This window comes from Bos indicus x Bos taurus, chromosome 21, assembly GCF_003369695.1.
Source record: "Bos indicus x Bos taurus breed Angus x Brahman F1 hybrid chromosome 21, Bos_hybrid_MaternalHap_v2.0, whole genome shotgun sequence".
Taxonomy (NCBI): domain Eukaryota; kingdom Metazoa; phylum Chordata; class Mammalia; order Artiodactyla; family Bovidae; genus Bos; species Bos indicus x Bos taurus.
Genome location: NC_040096.1, coordinates 31,163,931 through 31,186,831, shown reverse-complemented (window position 1 = coordinate 31,186,831; position 22,901 = coordinate 31,163,931). Strand labels below are relative to the sequence as shown.

General features: G+C 44.2%; 1 protein-coding gene across 2 annotated transcripts in view; it reads right to left on the bottom strand.

The window, feature by feature from the left end:
* Positions 1 to 6,323, bottom strand: part of UBE2Q2 (ubiquitin conjugating enzyme E2 Q2) — a 62,553-nt gene extending 56,230 nt beyond the window's left edge. Inside the window, exon 1 of one of the 2 annotated variants that reach the window (XM_027521508.1) lies at positions 5,842 to 6,323. In XM_027521508.1, coding sequence (XP_027377309.1) covers positions 5,842 to 6,030 — 189 coding nt within the window. In that variant the 5' untranslated portion in view covers positions 6,031 to 6,323. The remainder of the gene's footprint in view (positions 1 to 5,841) is intronic. The other variant, XM_027521507.1, reaches the window with a different exon arrangement.
* Positions 6,324 to 22,901: the final 16,578 nt, after the last annotated feature.

Sequence of the window (22,901 nt, the reverse complement as noted above, 5' to 3'; positions counted from 1 at the left end):
TAGTTTCCTTACTATTTCTCTTTAAAATGACCCATGATATACAATTTTTAAACAATGGATGGTGCTGAAAAATCCCAATATAAGTTCAAGCAACTTTCCCCACATTAAATGTTTAAATGCTTCTAACATAGCTCTTTGTCACCACAGTTATGAAAATTTTAGACAATTATCTAAGCATCTAATTATTCAGGGGCCTTGTTTTTCCTCAATTTTATTAATACTACTGTTTTTACAGTAATTTTAAGGCTTGAAGGATGAAGTTGTCTGTGACCACCACCCTAAAAGTTACATAATTGGACAAATTACAAAGAAGCTCACCACCACTGCCACCATAAAATGTTGTGTTGTCCTAATCTAAGACAACATAACTCAAGGTCAATCAAACCGACCTCTTTGCTTCTCATTGTTTAAGGAGCTTGCCTTGTTCAGAAATAACTTTATCTATTTTCCACATAAATCCACTACAAGACCAGTGTGCAGCTCTATATCAAGCACCTGCCAGCAAAACTGCCTGCCAGAATGCTCAGTTTCTGGTATTTTTCCAAATGATATGAAATCCTTGGAAATGGCTGTGTCTTAACTTTTTGAAAATTGACACACATACTTCTTGTTGAAGGTTCAGAGGTCTAACAACTGTAACACTTCTGGAGAACAGTTATAGAACACATTATTTTCATATTTTGCCATTCAATAAATGTGGGATGGAGAATGAAATAAACTTACAGAATTACCATATGGTACTATATAAAATCCTAAATGACTTGACAACATTAAAAAAGCTATCCCCTCCCCCCAAAAAGAAAAAAAGAGATTGCTCCCTGATAATCATTTTACAAGTAAACAATGTACAACCACGTATCTAACATGACTGAAACCCACAGAAGCAGAGTAAATACACTAATATTTGGTAAAAGAATACTGCATACACACTCCTGTGATCTGAAAAATGTTAACTGTTTGAGGAGCAAATTACAGCTAATTAAAACTTCATTCTAAATGAATTGAAGCAGAGAAATCAAAAGTGTCGAAAAAGATTCAAACCACTGAATCTGCAGAAACCACTGGTTTCCTTGATTCCAAGTCTGCTTTGTCTTTCAAAATAATCTTTTAGAAGAGAACACAGAACACTATTACAATGACCTTGGAAAAAGGGACCTCTGCTTTACCACTCTGATTCTCCAATAATGCTTTATTTGGCAGGGACTATTTAAATTCAATTCCCAGCCCCTCAACTAGCTGACATTTATCTAACACTATCCTTTTCCAGGTCTAAGGAAGTTTAACAAAGGAAAAAAAAAAATCAAATTACTAAAGGATACCCCATTCACAAAATGGAAACCTAAATCTCCTCTTCATATATCTGTTCCTTTCAAGGAAGGTCATAAAAATGGGGATGAGGGAGACTAGATAGGAACTAGGAATTTGACTCTATATTATAAACTGGTCAAATGAATGGAAACAATGATTCCTCTGGAGTGAAAGTATCATTTAAGCACTTAACATGACAGTTCTGATACTTTCAAAAGATTCTCCAGGAGTTCAAACTGGAAAAGCAATCTGTCCCAGGAGAATAGACCAAAGAAAAGGTCTTGGGCTTTTCAGTCAAGTTTTGTTACTTCCCTTGTATAACATTGTCAGGGCTACTTGTTTTTTTTTTTTTTTTTATCAGTGTAAAGACAAGAAACATCAAAAATTAAATTAACAGCACTGGTTCATTTCCCATGAAAAGCTATTAAAAAGTATTTTCAAACCAATGTTATTCAGCCTAATGACATCATCACTTTTGACGTCACTAATGACATCATCACTTTTACATTTATAGAGGTTATTATCACTGTTAGAGAATTCTCCTAAATACGTTCTCATGTGGGTCAAAAAGTATTATCTATTTCATAGAAAAATACAGTAAAAGTAGTAGTTTGCTTGAGGTCCCAAAGACTAAGACTACAATTTGTTTTCCCATCTCCTAAACTCAGAGCTCTAACATTTTTAATTTAGTATCTTGTTGTTGGGGTGGGCAAAAGAGTACCCTTTTTGGCAATGATGAATAGAAATTTAATTAGTTAAACAAAAAAATGTTCCACCACAAATAGCCCGGCAAAGCCACTCATACAGAAAGAGTAATGATTTATGCTATACAAATAATAAAGTACTATGAGGTTTTATTTGTTTACCAGCTAATTTACTTCCTGGGGGGGATTTCTCACTTTAAAACAGTGATTCTCTACCAAGAGTTCCCAGATGCCAAGAAGTCCACAAAAGGAGTAATGGGGTTGTCAAGTTAGGCTAAATATTTCAAAAGAACTAAAACAAAGTCCTATACTGGCTCTGAATAAGGCTGCACAGGTTATTAAAATGAGCTGCTTTGCTTTTAGGTGTGATCATAACAACTGGATGGTAGCTCTGACTGGCTATTAAATCTATTTACTGAAAATGGAAAAAAATGACTTTTTAAGTCTGCATGACAAACTTTTTTATCATGAGTTTACAGAAAACAAGTAAAAAAATGACTCCTTGAAGTTGAATTTAGCCCTCTTTCCCCTTCATATCTAAAATTAGGACAAATTTATGAAACAGAAAAGAAATTTAGTTCCACTCCTTTGGCCTAAAGAGTAAAAAACATCTACACTTTCGCCTGTTTTTTTTTACTTCTTAAACCACTTTCATGTGAAGTCAAATTGAAGATTCCCTATCAAACCCTAAGTGGCCTTTCAAATATTTATGCACGACCCAAGACACTTTCTTGATGTTTTCTCTGCCCTTTTGACCAGTTCTTGACAGTTAACTTATTAAGATTAAGTAATTAAGATTTTTGTTCAAAGAGAATGTAGTTAAAATGGTGGCCATATCGCCAACAACACCAATATTTACTGAGCATTTACTGAGTGGAGGATGAAAAGCAAAACCACTGAATAGTCTTCCCTGCCACCATGAAAAAGACTTTCCAAAAAACCCACCACTGTATTATAACAGAATGTAAGAAAACATAACCAAAGCAGCAGTTAAGGACTATAGGAGGCAGGAAGGGAAACAGATACACTGTATGACTAGGGAGCCTTGGGGATGGTCAGACATGTCAAGACAGAATGAGTTGGGGAAACGGGCACATTCCACACACGGAAAACTGCTGATGCAGAAGCCTGAAAGAAAAAGGGGGCACCATATCTTTAGAGGATTACTCAAATTGACATGCATGTGTGTAAGAAACAACTAATGAGGTACCATTCACTCACACATTATAGCAAGTGCCTAAGGATGCTTCTTGGTAAGCATGGAGAAGACAGGGCCTGGCAAGAACTCAATGAATATTTGGGAATAAGAGGAAAAGATTTTTTTTTAAACAGATCAAACAGTACATTTTTATTTTTAACAGCTAAAACTTTTTAGATAATAGCAAATCAAACACAGTAGACAAATTCTGGCATTTGAAATCCAGCCCCACTCTTTCCTTGCTCTTTCCCCTCTAAGAAAATGGTATCGACAAGAGCAAACTGTATTGATTTTATCTAAACACTAAGCCATGCCTAAACAGTCTTTATCTTTTAGAGATATACACCAAAATATTTACAGATGAAGTGCTATGTCTGGAATCTGCTTCAAAATAATCCAAGGTGGGGCAGAGATGAAATAAGATTGGCCAAAAGTTTATCACTGTTGAGGCTGGATACACGGAAGTTCTCCATGCTACTAAACTTCTTGAATATGTTTGATGTTTCTCCATAACAATGTTATTAACACAGCATCTACAATGATAATTATCTTCCGATAATGTGTCATAATTCACTGACACCTCAGTCTGAGTAGTCTGTATTAATGGTACCATTATCCTAGTCCCCACCAAGTCCTCCTTTTGCCCGGCATCTCTCACTTTGTGGTCTACTCCCTAATCCATGTCATCATTCAGTAGCTTTGTGTGCAGCTGACTCCATCAGCCTCCAATATGGTTCTCAATAGGGCACTGCTGGCACTTGAAGTGGGATAATTCTGTCTGGCAGACTGCCTGAATATTACACTTGGCATCCCTGTACCCCTGCCACTTAAATGCCAGCTCAGCACAGCAACACCACCATCCCACCCCCACTAGAATAACCAAAACCACACACACGTTTCCTAATGCCACCCACTACAGAGAACTACTCCTAGTCCTGGATGGTAAACACATCTTCCCATTTACCTGAGCTTGCGCCTCCCCAGGAGCCTACAAGTTCAGTTTGTCATTTAAACCAGCCCTACTTTATCCGGGCCATACTTCAACTTGTGCCAGAATAATCATCATTCAGATCAGCCAGTCTCTTTATTATCACCTACTTTGTGCTCACGACTACTTCCTGTTTTCCATTCTTGGAAAATGTTCTCCTTCACCCGCCTATATCCTGGGCTTCTCAAGTCTCATTATAACGTCTCTATTCCTAAGCCAACCACATTTTCAAAGCTGTGGTGTCTTTTTCCGGATGGAGTTTCCTCTGCCTGAAATGCCCTTTGGCTCCCTTCCAAAATTCGACTCACCTGTGAAAACCCAACTCCACAAATCCGCCTCTCCTCAAGGCCCTTTCTGAAGCGCCCCCTGCCCCCAACCAAAGTCAAAGTTAATTACTCTCTTTGGCTTTCGCGAGCATACCTTAGAACTTGATCACTTTGTTGTGTAAAACTCTTCCCTCAAGAAGCCTGAGCTCTGAAAGCAGGGACTGCTCTACCCATTTTTGCGAAACCAGCGCCTAGAAGAGAACATCTCAGTACAGCTCTTTATTTTTTTTTAATATACACCTGCTCCCCGGTATTCTGAAAACTATTTTAATATTATCATAACCTCAAGGCCTTTGCAGACTCCGGAGCACCAGGTACGCTGTAGGACTTACCTACTAACTTAACCAAAGGGAATTTAACGACGCTAGAGTCAGCTTTAACCGTATTCACAGAGGAACATGAAACCACCACCTTGACTCCGGTTATAATAAGCGGCACATCCCGCAGTTTGGAACCGATACCGTAGGTCAACTTCACAATGAACATCCTCATCATACACTTTTATGAGGAAACTTATTTAACTTTTTTTTTACAGGTTTATCACGAGCTTTCCGACGAAGCAAATGAGAGAGCTTTAAAGGATCTTTCCGACTTGAGACATAAAAACGATCTTCCTGGCAGTAGATTTGGGCACGGATCTCCTTTCCCCTACTCCCGATTTACCACAGGAGGGGCTACACAAACATCCCCCCAGAACACCTGCCGCATCCAAGGTCCAACGCGCCTTCGGAACGCGTTAGCGCGGAGCCAGGCCAGCGGGAATGGGATCATTCAAACAGCGCCAGAGGCTGCATTCTAAACTTTCCCCCGACAAACGCGTCAGTTTTCAATGTTAGTTTCTCCTTAAACCCAAACTTAAAAAATAATTGGGGGAACAGACGGAACCAGGGAAACCTGACTGGAGAAGGACGCGTTCAAACTTGAGGGCCTTTCGCCTGCCCCGCCGGGGCTCACACAACAGCCGACCCGCGGGCCGCGGCCCCCGGGGGCAGGCCCCTGGCTGTGGGCGGCCATGGCGACCCAGCGAGGACTCGGCCGCCTCGAGGTGCGGCGACCGGGGCCGCGAGGGGCCAGCAGCCCCAAACCCAGCCCTGCCGGGAAAGCCGGAGAACCGCGCCGTCCGCCTCCTCCCACCCCAGCCGCGCGCAGTCCCGGCGGGGCCCCAGTCGGGCCCCTCACCGGGAAAAGGGGCGGACCCGCCCCGCCCCGCCCAGGGTCCGAGGGGCCTCTCCGGGGCAGCCTCCCCTTTGTCCGAGCACTCGGGGCGCCCCTCTCCTCCCCGGCCCGGCCCTGAGGGGCAGCGGCTGGGCGCCTCACCGTGATGTTGCAGTGGAGTGTGAGCGGCGGCGGCGGGGAGTGCGGGCTGCCCGGCGGCGCCGGTGGCGGCACCAGGAACTGGCAATGCAGTTCGTCCAGCTTCCAGCTGACGATGCGGAATCGCTCGTGGTTCTTGTCGAAGATGGACGCCAGGAACTTCAGCTCGGCCTTGAGCCCTGATACGGACATCTTCCCCTCATCTCCGGCGGGAGGGGTGCGGAAGGGGAGCCGGGCCCGGAGCCGCCGTCACGGCCGCGACCGCCCCGCGGGGCCGGCCCGGGCCGCGCTCTCGCGGCTCCGCCTCTCCTCGCCGCCGCGGCCCGCGTCGGATCGGGGCTGGAAAATGGCGAGAGACGCCGAGGCCTCAACGAGCGGTGCTGCGGCGGCCTGGGCGGCTGCTCCCTTTGTAACTGACTCCACCGGCAGGAGGCGGCGGCCCCGTGGCTTAAAAGGGCAACAGCTACACCACCCCCGCTACCGCCTGGGAAAGGGCTGCCCCCACCCCGCCCCCTCCCCTCTCCTCTCCCCTCTCTTCCCCTCCCCTCCTCTCCCTGCTCTTCCCCTCCCCTCCTCTCCCCTCTCTTCCCCTCCCCTCCCCTCTCCCCTCTCCCCCCCCTCCCCTCCCCTCTCCTCCCCTCCCCTCCCCTCTCCTCCCCTCCCCTCCCCTCTCCTCCCCTCCCCTCCCCTCTCCTCCCCGGCACTCCTGCGCGCCCCCGTTTCGGCGCGTGCGCGCGGCTGAGGCGCGCGCCCGCCTGGCCGCCCCCTCCTCCCTGTGACCCAGCCCCCTTCCCCTCGGCCCATCTCCTCTGCTCGCGACCACGGACGCCAGGGTTAGGCCAGCTGGTGCCCCGGCCCCTAATCACCAGAAGGACCCGGAGACCCCCGCGCGCCCCTGTCCCCCAGCCTGGGATCAGACACGTGCCCGGCCTATTGCGCCGGCCACGTCGGCGGGGCAGCGGCCACGCGCCGGTCCCTAGGGGCGGGGCTCCGCGAGGCTCTGAGCGGGCCACCCACTCACCTGACCCAGCCCGGGGCCCTCCCAGATAGGAGGCTGCAGACAGCACTCCGGACCCAAATCGGCCCACTTAGCTTCATCTCCGCTACTCTCATCCTAGTCACCTAACCACCACTTCTCTATCTAGCCTGAGTTCCTGCCAGGACCTTCTCTCCGGACTCTGCCCACTCCTTTGCTCTCACACAATCCTTTTACCGATGATGGTAATTTGGTCCCTGCCAGCTGCTCCCTCCCACCTCTCGCAATTTCATCCTTTCCGTACCCACTACCTCTGTTCACTCTGGCATTCATTTTTCTCTCCCTCTTTCCTGTCTCGAGCTTAAGATAACTCTCTCCACCTCCCATGGAGGCAGGGCTGGCCTATTTTCAGTGAAGTCTTAGCTCAGGGCCTTCCTGAACACCTAATCTAAAATAGCCTTCTAGTCACCCTGTATCATACCATCCTATGTTAATTTTTTGCTAGACACTTTTCACTATCTGATATTTTTCCTGTTTATTCGTTGTTTTCCCCAACGTGAATGTCTTATCCAGAGCCATAGTCCCAGGACCTAGAATGAGGCCTTTTATATAATAGACACTCAGTGTTACTGAATGAATGCTCCTATCTGGAATCCTCAGCACTTAACACAATCCCTGGCATATTCTCAATTGCTCCCGAAATGGATGGAGGGCTGCATGGTAGTCCAAAGGAATATAACATAATTGGGCAGGTAATTAATTAATAGTGTATTTAGTGTGTTTAGTGATATGCACTAGAAGCAGCGCCAGTTTCATGAGCATGCAACCTGTAGTTGCATAAGTCTCCTAGTTAGAAGGGCCTTGTGTTAGGTTTAATGCCCTGCTATAGACATTTTGAAAGTCTTAATAATTTTCCAGCAAGTTGCTCTGCATTTCCTTTTGCACTTTTAAAAAAAAATTTATTTTTAATTGGAGAATAGTTGTTTTACAATATTGTGTTGGTTTCTGCCCTATATCAATATGAATCAACCATAGGTATACACATGTCCTCTCCCTCTTGTTTGCACTGGTCTTAACTAGAGGTACCTAAGCCTTCTCCGGTGCCTAAATGTCTACTCCTCCATGATCTACAAGTGGTCCCTGATCTACTTGTCCTTCAGATAACGAAATGCAGGACAACATAAAAAGATATGATACAAACTTATTTACAGAACAGGAACAGACACACAGACTTAGAGAACAAACTTATGGTTCCCCAGGGGAAGGATTAGGGAGTTTGGGATGGACAGGTATACACTGCTATATTTAAAACCAACAAGGATCTGCTGTGTGGCCCAGGGAACTCTGCTCAATGTTATGTGGAAGCCTGGATGGGATGGAGTCTGGGGAAGGATGGATACATGTGTTATGATGGCTGACTCCCTTTGCTGTCCACTTACAATTATCACAACATTATTAATCAGCTATGTGTGTGTGTTTAGTCATTTCAGTCATGTCTGACTCTTTGTGACCCCATGGACTGTAGCCTATCAGGCTCCTCTGTCCATGGGGACTCTCCAGGCAAGAATACTGGAGTGGGTTGCCATGCTCTCCTCCAGGGGATCTTCCCAACCCAGGAATCAAACCCAGGTCTCGCACATTGCATGGGAATTCTTCACCTTCTGAGCCACCAGGGAAGCCCATTAATCAGCTATACTTCAATACAAAATAAAGGAATTTAATAAAAAGTTTTAAAAATACAGAAACACACAAGGAGGTAGTAAGTCCACTGAATGGGGAACATATTTAAAGTTTTTATTTTCATTTACTTCTGTAATAGTGAATCATGTTATATTGTTTCTTAGCCTTCCAGTGGTTCACAGACCACTCTGAGAATATAATAAAAGCTATGATCCATCTTCTCAGGAAAATACCTCTGCATATAAAGTGTTTTATTTATGGGGATTCCTGGCCCTGGAACTATGGGCACCATTATGAACTGGGACTGAGAGAAAGAAGAATGGATTCCAGTGCCAAACTCTGAGCCAGAAATAACTAGCACTGGCATTATTGCTGGGTTAGGCACACATGTAGCTTGCTGCTGCTTTTTTCTTCAGTCTCTGTTACTCCTAATAAGCATGGTAGTCACAGACAAGGATTTGAGACAAAGAGGAACAAACTGTTCAGAACTTTGTATAACTTTGAGAAATAAAATTCCCTGAATAAGTTATTTAATCTCTCTAAGCTTTATTTTATCTCTAAATTGCTATGAGAAAATAGAAAGCTTTATAAATTGTAAACACTTTTATATCTCAGAAATACACACACACACATCCCCATGGACTCTAACCTGCCACATGGGATTTTGCAGGCAATAATACTGGAATGGATTGCCATTTCCTCCTCCAGGGGATCTTCTTGACCCAGGGATCAAACCCACGGCTCTTGCATTGACAGGCAGATTTTTTACCACTGAGCCACCAGGGAAACCCTAATTAAGTTGACTCCACAATATGCATTCCATCCCAGATGACTGGAAATCCAATGAGGGATCCTATCCATTTTCCTGTAATAGGTTAAGGGGCAGGCTTGTGACACATTTCTGGTCAATGACACAGAAGAGAAGTCATAAGACGTCACAGAAGAAGCTTTAATCAACCAATCCTAGTGCCTGCCCTGATTCTGGACCTCTTATTGTGTGAAGTAATATATTTCCTTATTGTCCAGGCCATTTTAAGTCAGTTTTTTGTTATTTGCTCCAGGATACAGTGTTTTTTTTTCCAATGCTAGACTTTAAGTTTCTTGAATTCAGGAACTATCCATCAGTTCAGTCACTCAGTCGTGCCCGACTCTTTGCGACCCCATGAATTGCAGCATGCCAGGCCTCCCTGTCCATCACCAACTCCCGGAGTTCACTCAGACTCACGTCCATGGAGTCAGTGATGCCATCCAGCCATCTCATCCTCTGTCATCCCCTTCTCCTCCTGCCCCCAATCCTCCGAGCATCAGAGTCTTTTCCAATGAGTCAACTCTGCATGAGATGGCCAAAGTACTGGAGTTTCAGCTACTTATATTTCTAGCCCTTTTAGGGCTTGGAACACAGCTGCTGCTGCTGCTGCTGCTAAGTCACTTCAGTCGTGTCCAACTCTGTGCGACCCCATAGACAGAAGCCTACCAGGCTCCTCCACCCTTGGGATGCTCCAGGCAAGAACACTGGAGTGGATTGCCATTTCCTTCTCCAATGCATGAAAGTGAAAAGTGAAAGTGAAGTCACTCAGTCGTGTCTGACTCTTCGAGACCCCATGGACTGCAGCCTACCAGGCTCCTCTGTCCGTGGGAGTTTCCAGGCAAGAGTACTGGAGTGGGTTGCCATTGCCTTCTCCTGGAACACAGCAGACCCGAAAAAAATGATTGTGAAATTTAACAATCATTTTTTGAGCATCTTCAGTGATATCAAGAGCCCAGACTGTTTCCCTTGTCAAGCTGAGAGCAAGGTGGCTGGAAGTGTTCTTTCAGGTTACCAGACACAAGAATATCCAAATCAGAAAGGGCTGTTTCTTCCATGTCTTCTTCCAAGACGTGGGACTTTTCCAAGAATATACCCACTGGCTTCTCTTCTGTGTCATTGGCCAGAAATGTATCAAAAGCCTACCCCTAAACCAATCAGAGTTTTAAATGGATGGGATCTCTCACTGGCCTTCCACTCATTTGGGATGAAACAGATACTGGAGAGTGTCTACTACCACAGTGTCTACTACATACTCATAAATAAAGACAACATCAGAGCACAACATCTGCTGGATCATAGAAAAAGCAAGGGAATTCCAGAAAAACATCTACTTCCGCTTCATTGACCACACTAAAGCCTTTGACTGTGTGGATGATAAAAACTGGAGAAAATTCTTGAAGAGATGGGAATACCAGATCACCTTACCTGCCTCCTGAGAAACCTGTATGCAGGTCAAGAAGCAACAGTTAGAACTGTACATGGAACAACGGACAGGTTCAGAATTAGGAAAGGAGTATGTCAAGGCTGTGTATCATCACCCTGCTTATTTAACTTATATGTAGAGTATAACATGAGAAATGCTAGGCTGGATGAAGCTCAAGCTAAAATCAAGATTGCCAGGAGAAATATCATAAGATTTCTTTATGGTGGAAAATGAAGAGGAACTAAAGAGCCTCTTGATGATGGTGAAAGAGGAGAGTGAAAAAACTGGCTTAAAACTCAACATTCAAAAAACAAATATCACGGCATCTGGTCCTATCACTTCAAGGCAGATAGATGGGGAAAAAATGGAAACAGTGACAGACTTTATTTTCTTGGTCTCCAAAATCACCATGGACGGTGACTGCAGCCATGAAATTAAAAAACAGTTGCTCCTTGGAAGAAAAGCTGTGACAAACCTAGACAGTATATTAAAAAGCAGAGATATCATTTTGCCAAGGAAGGTCTGTATAGTCAAAGCTATGGTTTTTCCAGTAGTCATATATGGATGTGAGAGTTGGACCATGAAGAAGGCTGAGTGCTGAAGAATTGATGCTTTCAAACTGTGGTGCTGGAGAAAACTCTTGAGAGTTCCTTGAACAGCAAGGAGCTCAAACCAGTCAATCCTAAAGGAAATCAACTCCGAATATTCATTGGAAGGACTGATGCTGAAGCTCCAATACTTTGGCCACCTGAAGCAAAGAGCTGACTCATTGGAAAAGACACTGATGCTGGGAAAGATTGAGGGCAGGAGGAGAAGTGGGTGACAGAGGATGAGATGGACAGATGGTATCACTGATTCAATGGACATGAGTTTGAGCAAATTCTGGGAGACAGTGAAGGACAGGGAAGCCTGGTGTGCTGTAGTCCATGGGGTCACAAAGAGTCATACACAACTGAGCGACTGAACAACAACAAATGACATATCAGAGAAGGAAGAATTTAATTCTAGAAATTATTTGGATAAAAGTACAGCCATTCTCAGAGAACATCCAAGAGACCAGCTGATTGTATAGTACAGGAAGGGACCAAAAGGAAGATAAAGCTGAGATGCTATTTGAGCCCAGATCTTGAAATCCTAATACCGTTCCAGAACGACTACAGTTTCATTTAATGAGAGTCATCACTTTTCAGAAGATTAATTTGGCATTAGTACACAAAATAGATCACAGTGGGTTTAAAACTATAAGGTAGCCATGAAGAAGAGGCAGGAAACCCAGATCTAGATCTGGCATGCCATTAATTCCATGGGTCAAGTCACATCAAACTCAGACATTCTCCAGCTCCAAACAACAGAGTCTTTTGGATTGGCCCAAGTCAACAATGAGAAGCACTGAAACAGAAATGGCAGTGGGCATGGAAAAGACTATACTGTTCTAGGGACGTATCTGAGGTAGAACTGCTAGATCTTAGAGCTGATATGGGGCTTCCCAGGTGGCGCTAGTGGTAAAGAACCTGCCTGCCAGTGCAGGAGACATAAGAGATGCAGGTTGGAACCCTGGGTAGGGAAGATCCCCTGGAGGAGGCCATGGCAACCCACTCCAGTATTCTTGCTTGGAGAATTCCATGGACCAAGGAGCCTGGTGGGCTGTGGTCCATAAGGTCACAAAGAGTTGGGCACAACTGAAGTGACTCAGCATGCACACACTGTTTTTATTAGAGTATGAACAGAAGTGGAATTACTGTGTCCCTCAAACTTCAGGGCCCCTTACACAGGCACAGGCCCCTTCTAAATAAATATTAACCTTTGTTTTTTAGTTGATATTTGTAATTTTGTGTTCTTTTTCTTGAAGAAAGCTCCCAAGATTGAATAAGCTTCAGGCCCTACAACACCTGGATCTGCCCCTAAGGAGAGAGCCGATTATAAGCAATGAAACCTGAAGACATAAGAGGCAATAAGATGTAGCACTAGATTCTGGAAGAGGAGGGAAAGGATGGGATGAGTTATGTGTGGAAAAGAATCACCCCTTCAAAGAGGCTGGGGGCGGGAGAGAGAATTGGGGAAGACACAAAGAAATGTTGAGAGAGTAGAGAGTTGGTGAGAAACCTTATGCTGAATAAATGACCTTGATTACAACAAGGCAAGTTTGGGAACAGACAAGACAGATAAATACAGAGGACAGGTAGTGTTGACAAAAATGGGCTGAAAACTCTTAACCGTGGAGTCCCACCTGGATGTGCGTGAAGGACCCTGAGAAGAAGAGGAAAGTCTCCAGGGAGACAGAGCAAGTGCAATATGAAATAAAGAGTGGGATAAGTCACAACCTGTACAGAAGACTTGCAAACTCCTAGAATTTGAATGTGGAGTAATTCCCAGTGACAGCATATTCCATGCTACTCTCTTTAACGTAGAAAGTGGTAATCACACAGTCATGCCCGACTCTTTGTGACCCCATGGACTCTGGCCCACCAGGCTCCTCTGTCCATGGGATTCTCCAGGCAAGAATACTGGAGTGGGTTCCCGTTCCCTTCTCCAGGGAATATCTGTAGGGCTGCTCTCAAATGCCTTTATCAAGCCTTCCCTAGTTCCCTGAATTGAATTTAGTCTCTCCCTTTCTCCAATTTCACAGTACCTTGCCTGTTCCAGTCTCCTGGAAAAGGGCATGGCAATGCACTCCAGTATTCTTGCCTGGAGATTCCCACGGACAGAGGAGCCTGGTGGGCTCTAGTCCATGGGGTCACAAAGAGTCGGACTCGACGGAGTGACTAACACACTTGTCTGTTCCAGTACTTATTTCACTGGTGTTGCTTTGGTTATGACTAGCTGGTTCTGCGTTTGTCTCCTGTACTAGATTGTGAACTTCTTGTCTGAAACATCTTCCTGTCTATAGCCTAATCCTTGGGACATAGAAAGCATGCAGTAAGTGATCACAAAGTGAACACGGCCTACTGGAAGCGAAAGCCTTGAAACACCTTCAGTTAAAGAGACTGCAGGTAAATTGTGAGAGAAATTATCTAGTTTCACTGAAATCTCAGGGAAGCTGTGAGAACCTCTCTTCTTCTCCCAATGTCTGAAGTGTGTACACATCAGCCTGTGGCCACATAACCCCAGACAACCACAGGGCTCCCCACGAGGCACAGGAAATGGAGCCCATCCCTGTTGAGGTGAACAAGTGACTCATTATTCTGCTGCAGCCAGCTCAGCCAGAAACTGTCCTAAGCTGAAATTTTCACAAGTTTGGGCTCTGGCTTATAGTAAAACTCCTATCTTTGAGTTTTAGTTACCAATGCCCATCTCTTACCTGTATGGTGAGAGGCTATCAGACCAAGGTGCAAACACCCTGAAATTGTATGAATTTGAAGTATATATGCATATGAATGTTATTCTGGGGAGAAAGTCAGAAGTAGCCCTATCCCATAGAACTTTCTGCAGTGGTGGAAGTGTTCTGTATTTGCCCTGTCCAATACAGTAGCCGCTGGCCGTATGTGGCCATTGGGCACTTGAAAAATGATTGATGTGATTCAGAAACTGTAATTTACTTTGATTTAATTGAATTACAAGTTAACTTCAATTTAAATAGCCACACAGAGCTAGTGTCTACCATATTGAGCAACATAGCGCTAGACAATTCTGTAATACCATGTATTAGCTCAGTCTAGTGCTTTTTAAAACTTGTCTATCCTTCTTTACCCTTGTAAGCAGCAGCCATCTGTTGCTAATTATCATATATTTGGTGCCTGACACAGACTCAGTGCTTAATAAATGTTTGTTAAACGAATGACTGAAAGACCAAATGTCACATTTTCTCTGAACTTAGTTTTCTTTTTTCTAAAATAAAAAGGATGTGCACCAAGATTAGAGAAGGAAATGGCAACCCACTCCAGTATTCTTGCCTAGAGAATCCCGTGGACAGAGGAGCCTGGCGGGCTGCTGTCCATAGGGTCGCACAGAGTTGGACACGACTGAAGCGACTTAGCATGCATGCATACATTGGAGAAGGAAATGGCAACCCACTCCAGTATTCTTGCCTAGAGAATCCCGTGGACAGAGGAGCCTGGTGGGCTGCTGTCCATGGGGTTGCACAGAGTCAGACACGACTGAAGCGACTTAGCAGCAGCAGCACTAAGATTTCTTCTAGCTAAAAGCAAATAAACAACAACAACAACAAAAAAAAAACCTAAGAATCTAGTAAGCAAATACTCACTCATTAAACAAATATCTATTGAAGTAGCCAAGTTACTTCATCCTTGTGGCAGGCTGAGGAAACTATCATTATGCTTCCAAATAACTGAATTTTAGAAAAGGAAAGTAATTTGCCCAAGTGTGTTAGTCTCTCAGTGGTGTCTGACTGTTTGCGACCCCATGGGCTGTAGCCCACCAGGCTCCTCTGTCCATGGAATTCTCCAGGCAAGAATACTGGAGTGGGTTGCCATTTCCTTCTCCATGAGATCTTCCCGATCTAGGGATCAAACCCAGGTCTCCTGTGTTGCAGACAGATTCTTTACCCTCTGAGCCACCAGGGAAGCCCCAGGGTGACGCAGTAAACCTGAATCCAGATCTGTCTAGCTGTTTCCACTACACTTCAGCTTATATGTAAATTATAAACATAAATTTGTGCTGTGCTTAGTCACTAAGTTGTGTCCGACTCTTCACGACCCCATGGACTGTAGCCCACCAGGTCCCTCTGTTCTTGGGGATTCTCCAGGTGGGTTGCCATACCCTTCTCCAGGGGATCTTCCCAACCAGGGATCGAACCCAGGTCTCCCACATTGCAAGCAGATTCTTTACCATGTGAGCCACCAGGCAAGCCCTAAATATAAATTTCGACAAATATAAAACAGCAAATAACTTCACATTGAGAGGGCAGGGTGGCACAGAAATGTCAATGGAGTGAAATACAGATCTTCCTGTTAGGAAGATAATGGGTTCTACAGATAGATTCTGAGTGAGAACTGCCAGCTTTTTCAGAAAGACCACCTGGCTCTTGAGGAGGGGCACATGCTCCTCTGGAGAAGCTAATTAATCTAATGGGAAGAACTCCTGACCCCACTGACGCTGATGAAAGGAGGCAGCAGGGAAATCAGCCTGGGGTTTATTATAGTAAATCCCTAGAAACCTTTCAGAGCATTATCTTGCCTCTGTCATCAGCAAATGAAAGCTTCAAACAAAAAGATTCCTTCCTTATTCCATCCCCAGACACATTCTTACAAAATGTTCTTTTGGACTGTTTAAGGCTACTGAGTGAGAATATCTTTCTCGATCTAGGTATAACATACCTTTGACCCAGTAATTTTTCATATCTAAGCATTTATCCTAAAGAGCTACTTAGGCACATAATCAAGGTGTAGTTACCCAAGTGGTTACTAAAAACATCAAACATTTATGAGCCAATTGGAGAAGTTTGAACATTTAATATTTGATGATATTATGGAATTATTGTTTAGTTTCTTAGGTGTGGCAATAGTATTGTTATTGCTATCCTATTTTTTTAAATGAACATTCTTCTCTTTTGGAGCTACTTACTGATGAAATAACAAAGACTTGGTTAAAGTATTTATCCCAGCTCTTTTTACTTTATTCGTTTACTTTTTAATATTTATTTGGCTTGTCTGGCTTTAGTTGCAGCACGCAGGATCTTCGTTGCGTCGTGTGGCTCTTTTGCCGAAGCGCACGGCGTCTCTAGCTGTGGTCTGTGGGTTCCCATGCACCCTGGTTCGGTTGTTGCAGCTCTAGGGCTTAGTTGCTCGGCAGCACATGGGATCATAGTTCCCTGACCGGGGACCAAACCCATGTCCCCTGCATTGCAGAGTGGACTCCTAACCAGTGGACCACAGTGAAGTCCCCCAGCTCTCTTTATGATAGCAAAATGCGAGGAAGGACCACGTGATTAGAACTGGGTCTATTAGGATGACCAAAACTTTCGTTCAGATTTTGGAAAGCTGGGATGGAAAATCCGAATGAATTTTTTGGCCAACCTAAGAAAAGTTTTTATCTATCCTCAGAATGAAATAATATGCACCCATTAAATCTAGTTGTGTGTATATGTCTGGAAGGATATACTAAAATGTTAACAGTGGTGACTTTTCAAGCAGTTTCAGTTTTCTTTCCGTTTATATTTTCTGAAATAGTTTTATTGAACATGTTATTTATGTAATAAAACAATTTAAAATTGATTTATAGATATTTAAGGTGGAGAGAAGTAAATGAGAGAATTTTGCAAAGAAATTTAAAGGACCAGTGAATGTGTGGCTGTTATTGTTTTTTGTTTTGTTTTTTTTTCTATCACAAAATGATACCTGATCTAGAGGCAGCTCAGAGGCTGACAGACTTTAGGCCCCAAGACAGATTAATCATTACAACTGATATTTTTGAAGTTGTACCTGCCTTTGGATGAATTCCCCCTCCCCAGACCAAGAGGAGTGATACTTCCAATGTTTTGACTTCAGGTTGTGGGCCTTAGACCTCCTTCTCTGGCTGACTTGCTGTTGGGTTGTTCGTGAAGTCTTTGATCTTCACTCTCTGCAGAGCCACTACAGGCTAAATTGAGTCTCACCCTGCCCACGCTCCAGGGCTTCAAGGTGCTACTATTTCCAGGAGGAATTTATGGAAACACAGACTTGATTCTGTGTTTGGGGTTTGCCATAATCAATTAATGCATTCTATGACTCTGAATAGCCCAAATGCCTAGAATCTATAGTCTTCTCCTTGGCTACATTTAGGTCTCATCTTGCACGATATGAAAAATTAAGTAGCAACAAACACAATCCTTCAGATCTAATGGGCCTAAGGGAAGAGGCCCTGGCTCACTCAAGACAGGTATATTTTTAATACCGACAAACACGCTTCTCCTGCTAAAAGCCTCAGGCTCCACTCAGATGGTGAAATGAAACCCAGGAGGAGACACTGTGTTTGTGGTAGAAAACCAGAGGAGTGGTCAGGAGATTTGTGAGCCAGTTCTGGCTTCCCTGGTCACTGTGCATGGAACATGTGGCCAGTCATGTCCCCTAACTGAGTCTCCATTTCTATGTATGTTGGACAGTGTTCATATTTTCATAATTCAAACACCTACTTAGTCTCAACTATCTGTGAGCCACTTTGCCAGCTCAAAAGGAAATAAAGTGTCAAAGAACTTACAGGCCTGAAGGCAGTACCAACATGAACGCCACAAAAGCCAGACAGTGGGAAACACGATGGTAAGTAGTGCTTTATTTTGGAAAGGGAGGCAGGGGTAGGGGAGGAAGAAAGACTGTCTCAATTGAGAAACTGATTTGTTTTCTACTTTCTAAATACAGCAGTTATATTATTTAGTTTCCCTCTGGATTTCCAGGAAGTCCAGAGCTGGTCTTAGTTGGGTGCTCCCAGAAGTAAACTCTGAGACAGAGATTCCAGTGCAAGCAGTTTATTTTGGAGGTCATCCCAGGAAGCACTGACAGAGGACTGGGGCAGTCAGACAGGGAAGGGGAGTAGGTTACCATGCAGGCAACTACAGCTTATTCCCCTCCATGGAAGTCCGAGAACATTATGGAATACGCCTCCAAGTTATCCCAGCCATGGGGAAGGGCGCTGGTGTCTTCATTCACAACTCCCCATTCGCTTCTGGCCACAAGCTGCTTCTGGTGGCATTTACTCGGGCACTGCCAGCTTCTGTCATGCATGGCAGAATGTGCTCCCCACGATAGAGGGTTGCAAATGTTCACAGATTTCTTAATTTCAGATATCCATGTTCTCTCTGTGATAGACTGTTGTGTCCCACCCCTGGTCCACCTCAACCCCACCTGTTCTCCTTATTTCAAAAGAAGAATTTAAGTTGGGCATGTGGCTACCTAAGTAGAGAGGACTTTTTTCAGTTTTCCTCTCAGGTAAGTGTGGCCTAATAGCCTAGTTATGGACAATGGTGTGTACCTGGAAGGATGTACAGCACTTCCAAGTCATGCCCTTAAAAGACAGACACTCTGCTGCTCCCCTATCCCCAGTCTCTGCTTCCCACTGGAGGGGTTGCTGAGACCAGAGCAGCCAACCTGGACAGAGTGACAGAAGCCACGTGGTATCACAGTGGAGACATTCCACTCAAGACCTTCCAGCTCTTGAAGATATCTCCTGATTGTTACTTAAGAGACAAACTCTTTGTGATATCAGCTTAGCCTATACCTTAACCAACTACTCTCTTTCTCTCAGTACTTTAAATGTTTTCCTTTTTAGCCTTATTTTATTATTCTTATTGGATAATGTCTTGCAGTAGGATTCCTGGCATGCTACAGTCCATGGGGTCGCAAAGAATCAGACATGACTGAGTGACTCAACTGAGGATCCCTTAACAACTAAATCCCTGTGATATTTGCCATATCCATGGCTCCCAGTCATGCTTTCAATCATCTCTTTATATATGGAAAGATTCTGTTAAAGATAAATGCAACTGGACATGACTGAAAGTGGTGAAAACAGATTTTATTCAGTAGCTACTTGACAGCACAGGAAATGCAGGGCCCTGATTTGTACAGAGGTAATGAAGCATTTTAAAAGAAGGAAGGGGAAGAGAGGTAGAGAGAGTGGGGACTCAAGAAAAAGTTTACAAAGGGCAACCAATGTACATGTGATTAGCCCAGCTGTGTCTGATAGCTGGTAATTAGGGAAGTTAGGATTCTACCTCCCACATGGACTGGGAGACAGAGACCCTCAGTTCAGTTCAGTTCAGTTCAGTCGCTCCGTTGTGTCCGACTCTTTGCGACCCCAGGGACTGAAGCACACCAGGCCTCCCTGTCCATCACCAGCTCCTGGAGTTTACTCAAACTCATGTCCATTGAGTCCAAACATCTCATCCTCTGTTGTCCCCTTCTCCTTCTGCCTTCAATCTTTCCCAACATCAGGGTCTTTTCCAATGAGTCAGGTCTTCACATCAGGTGGCCAAAGTATTGGAGTTTCAGCTTTAACATCAGCCCTTCCAATGAATATTTAGGACTTATTTCCTTTAGGATGGACTGGCTGGATCTCCTTGCTGTCCAAGGGACTCTCAAGAGTCTTCTCCAACACCACAGTTCAAAAGCATCCATTCTTCAGCAATCAGCTTTCTTTATAGTCCAATTCTCACATCCACACATGACCACTGGAAAAACCATAGCTTTGACTAGATGGACTGTTGTCAGCAAAGTAATGTCTCTGCTTTTTAATATGCTATTTAGGTTGGTCATAGCTTTTCTTCCAAGGAGCAAGCATCTTTTAATTTCATGGATGCAGTCACCATCTGCAATGATTTTGGAGCCCCAGAAAATAAAGCCTGTCACTGTTTCCACTGTTTCCCCATCTATTTGCCATAAAGTGATGGGACTGGATGCCATGATCTTAGTTTTCTGAATGTTGAGTTTTAAGCCAACTTTTTCACTCTCCTCTTTCACTTTCATCAAGAGGCTCTTAAGTTCCTCTTCACTTTCTGCCATAAGGCTGGTGTCATCTGCATATCTGAGGTTATTGATATTTCTCCCGGCAATCTTGATTCCAGCTTGTGCTTCATCCAGCCCAGCATTTCTCATGATGTACTCTATGTATAAGTTAAATAAGCAGGGTGACAGTATACAGCCTTGATGTACTCCTTTTCCAATTTGGAACCAGTCTGTTGTTTCATGTCCAGTTCTGTTGCTTCTTGACCTGCATACAGATTTCTCAGGAGGCAGGTCAGGTGGTCTGGTATTCCCAGCTCTTTAAGAATTTTCCACAGTTTGCTGTGATCCATATAGTCAAAGGCTTTGGCATAGTCAATAAAGTAGATGTTTTTCTGGAACTCTCTTGCTTTTTTGATGATCCAGCAGATGTTGGCAATTTGATCTCTGGTTCCTCTGCATTTTCTAAACCCAGCGTGAACGCAGAGACCCTAATCCTCTTTATTTCATTCTTTTAAAATATTTATTTATTTATTTGACTGTGTCAGGTCCTAGTCACAGCACACAGGTTCTTCAGTCTTCCTTGCGGCATGTAGGATGTTTAGTTGCAGCATGTGGGATATTTTAGTGGTAGCACATGAACTCTTATTTGCAGCATGTGGGGTCTAGTTCCCTGACCAGGTATGGAACTGGGTCCCCTGCATTGAGAGCTTGGAGTCTTAGTTACTGGACTACCAGGGAAGTTTCAAGGAACTATCCCTCTTCATGATAAAAACATTCTTGAAAAAGAAACTCCTGACTTGTAGCAGATTTATAAACATCTCAAAGAGACAGGAAAAGGATTCACAATAGCATGTCCTCTCTGATAAATGCTCTATGCAGAGATCAGAGGTCTTTTGTCAGGTGTTGGCTAGAACAGACCATAAATTCCTTTGATAGCCCTGAGCTTTTTCAAACAGGTGCTTGGAAGGGAGCTGGATTGTCCCAGCCTTAGGCTGCTAGAAGCCATGTTTTGCATTTCTCAGGTCCCACATTATGAATCCCACCTCCTCAGTGTAGGAGTCAGAACTTACATGTCCAGACTCCCTTGCAGCTAGGGTACAGGCCCTTGACCAAGTTTCTCCCACATTCTTAGATACTAACAAATGAGTAACATGATGAGGAGGCCAGGCTCAGGGAAAATGATCTTCAGCCAAGCACAGTGATGAAGATATTGGGGTTTGAGGGCAGTGAGGCCGATGTCTCTGAGGGGATGTGTGAGACTGGGTCTGAGAATGTGTAAGTACTGCATATGGAACTGCTTGCTGCTCCTCGAGGCAACTGCCTCCACCAGGATGAAGGACTTGCTGAGGGGGATGCTGACAGGAGCAGGAAGCAAGGAAAGCACAGATCCCTTCTCCCTCCTCCAGACTTTCTGATGCCTTCAAGCAACTCCTACCACCATGTAGGCAAAAGATGAATGTATTCTGTAGTTTCAGTGCCCCAAGCAGAATATGTAGAAGGGTGGATTTGAGACAGAGAAACAATAGCTTAATAATCAGCAAGAATCTTAAAAACAAAGGTGTTAAATATTCTTAGGCGTATATCATTTCTTGCAATGGAATAAACCCTTTGGTTGTTACTTTATTTGTCTCTTTTCTTCTTGTCCTCTTCTTTCTTTCTAAATGGTCTCCTCCATAACTTCAATTACAGTCTCCATGACATTATCCCTAAATTCTATTTCCAGGGCAGGTCTCTTGTTTGCACTGCAGTTTTATATATTTGATTGTCTTCTCAGTATCTCCTCCCTTTTGTCTCCTCGGTCTCTCAGACTTAACACACCCAATCTCTGGGTCTTTTCCTGGAGCCTGCTGTGTTCTCTAGTTCCATGAATGTACCACCATCCCTCATCCCTCCCCCCATTTCATGGGAACACCTGAGAGTGACTGTTGACACCTCCCGTCTTCCTCATTTTTCATATCCATTTAGTATCAAGTTCATTGGGTGTACTTCCTCAATACTTTTGAATGTCTTCACTTCTCTGCACTACACCTGCCCTGGTCCAAGGCCATCATCTTCTCTCACTTGAGCTGTTGCAATAGCCTCCTAAATAACTCCCTGCATCCAGTTTTTTTTTTTAATTTATTTATTTGGCTGTGCTGAGTCTTAGTTACAGCACGCAGGCTCTTCAATCTTTGTTGCAGCATATGGGATCTGTAGTTGCTGCAATGAAACGCTTAGTTGCAGCATATGAACTCTTAGTTGCAGCATGTGGAATCTAGTTCCCTGGCCAGGGATTAAACCGGGATCAGACACCCTGTGTTGGGAGCACAGTCTTAGCCACTGGATGACCAGGGAAGTCCCTGCTTGCATTCACTTTTGCTCCCCACCAGTGCAGTCTTCTTAGTTATCTTTTAAAAATCTGATCATAACACTGCTAGGTGTAAAACCCCTCACTGGTTTCCCATTACTTTTAGGATAAAGTCCAGACTCTTGTCCATGGCTTGCAGTCAGAGAGTGCCTACCTTCCTAAACCATTTACAGTCCTTTCCTTCTCATCATTTATGTACTAGGCCGTCCATGGATCTGTTTTCGGTTATTTCAGAGTTGCATCTTTGTCCTGCCTCGGGACCTTTGTACATGTTTTTCTTTCTGCCCAGGTTTCTCTTCTCATCTCCTGGGTCCTTCACCTAACTACCTTTCTACTTATCCTTCAAATTTCAGCTTAATATCACTCCCTCAGGAAAGCCTTCCCTGATTTAACTACTGTCACTGCCACCTGGGCTAGGTAAGTCCTGCTTTCCTGAACTCCGATAGGACCCTCTAATT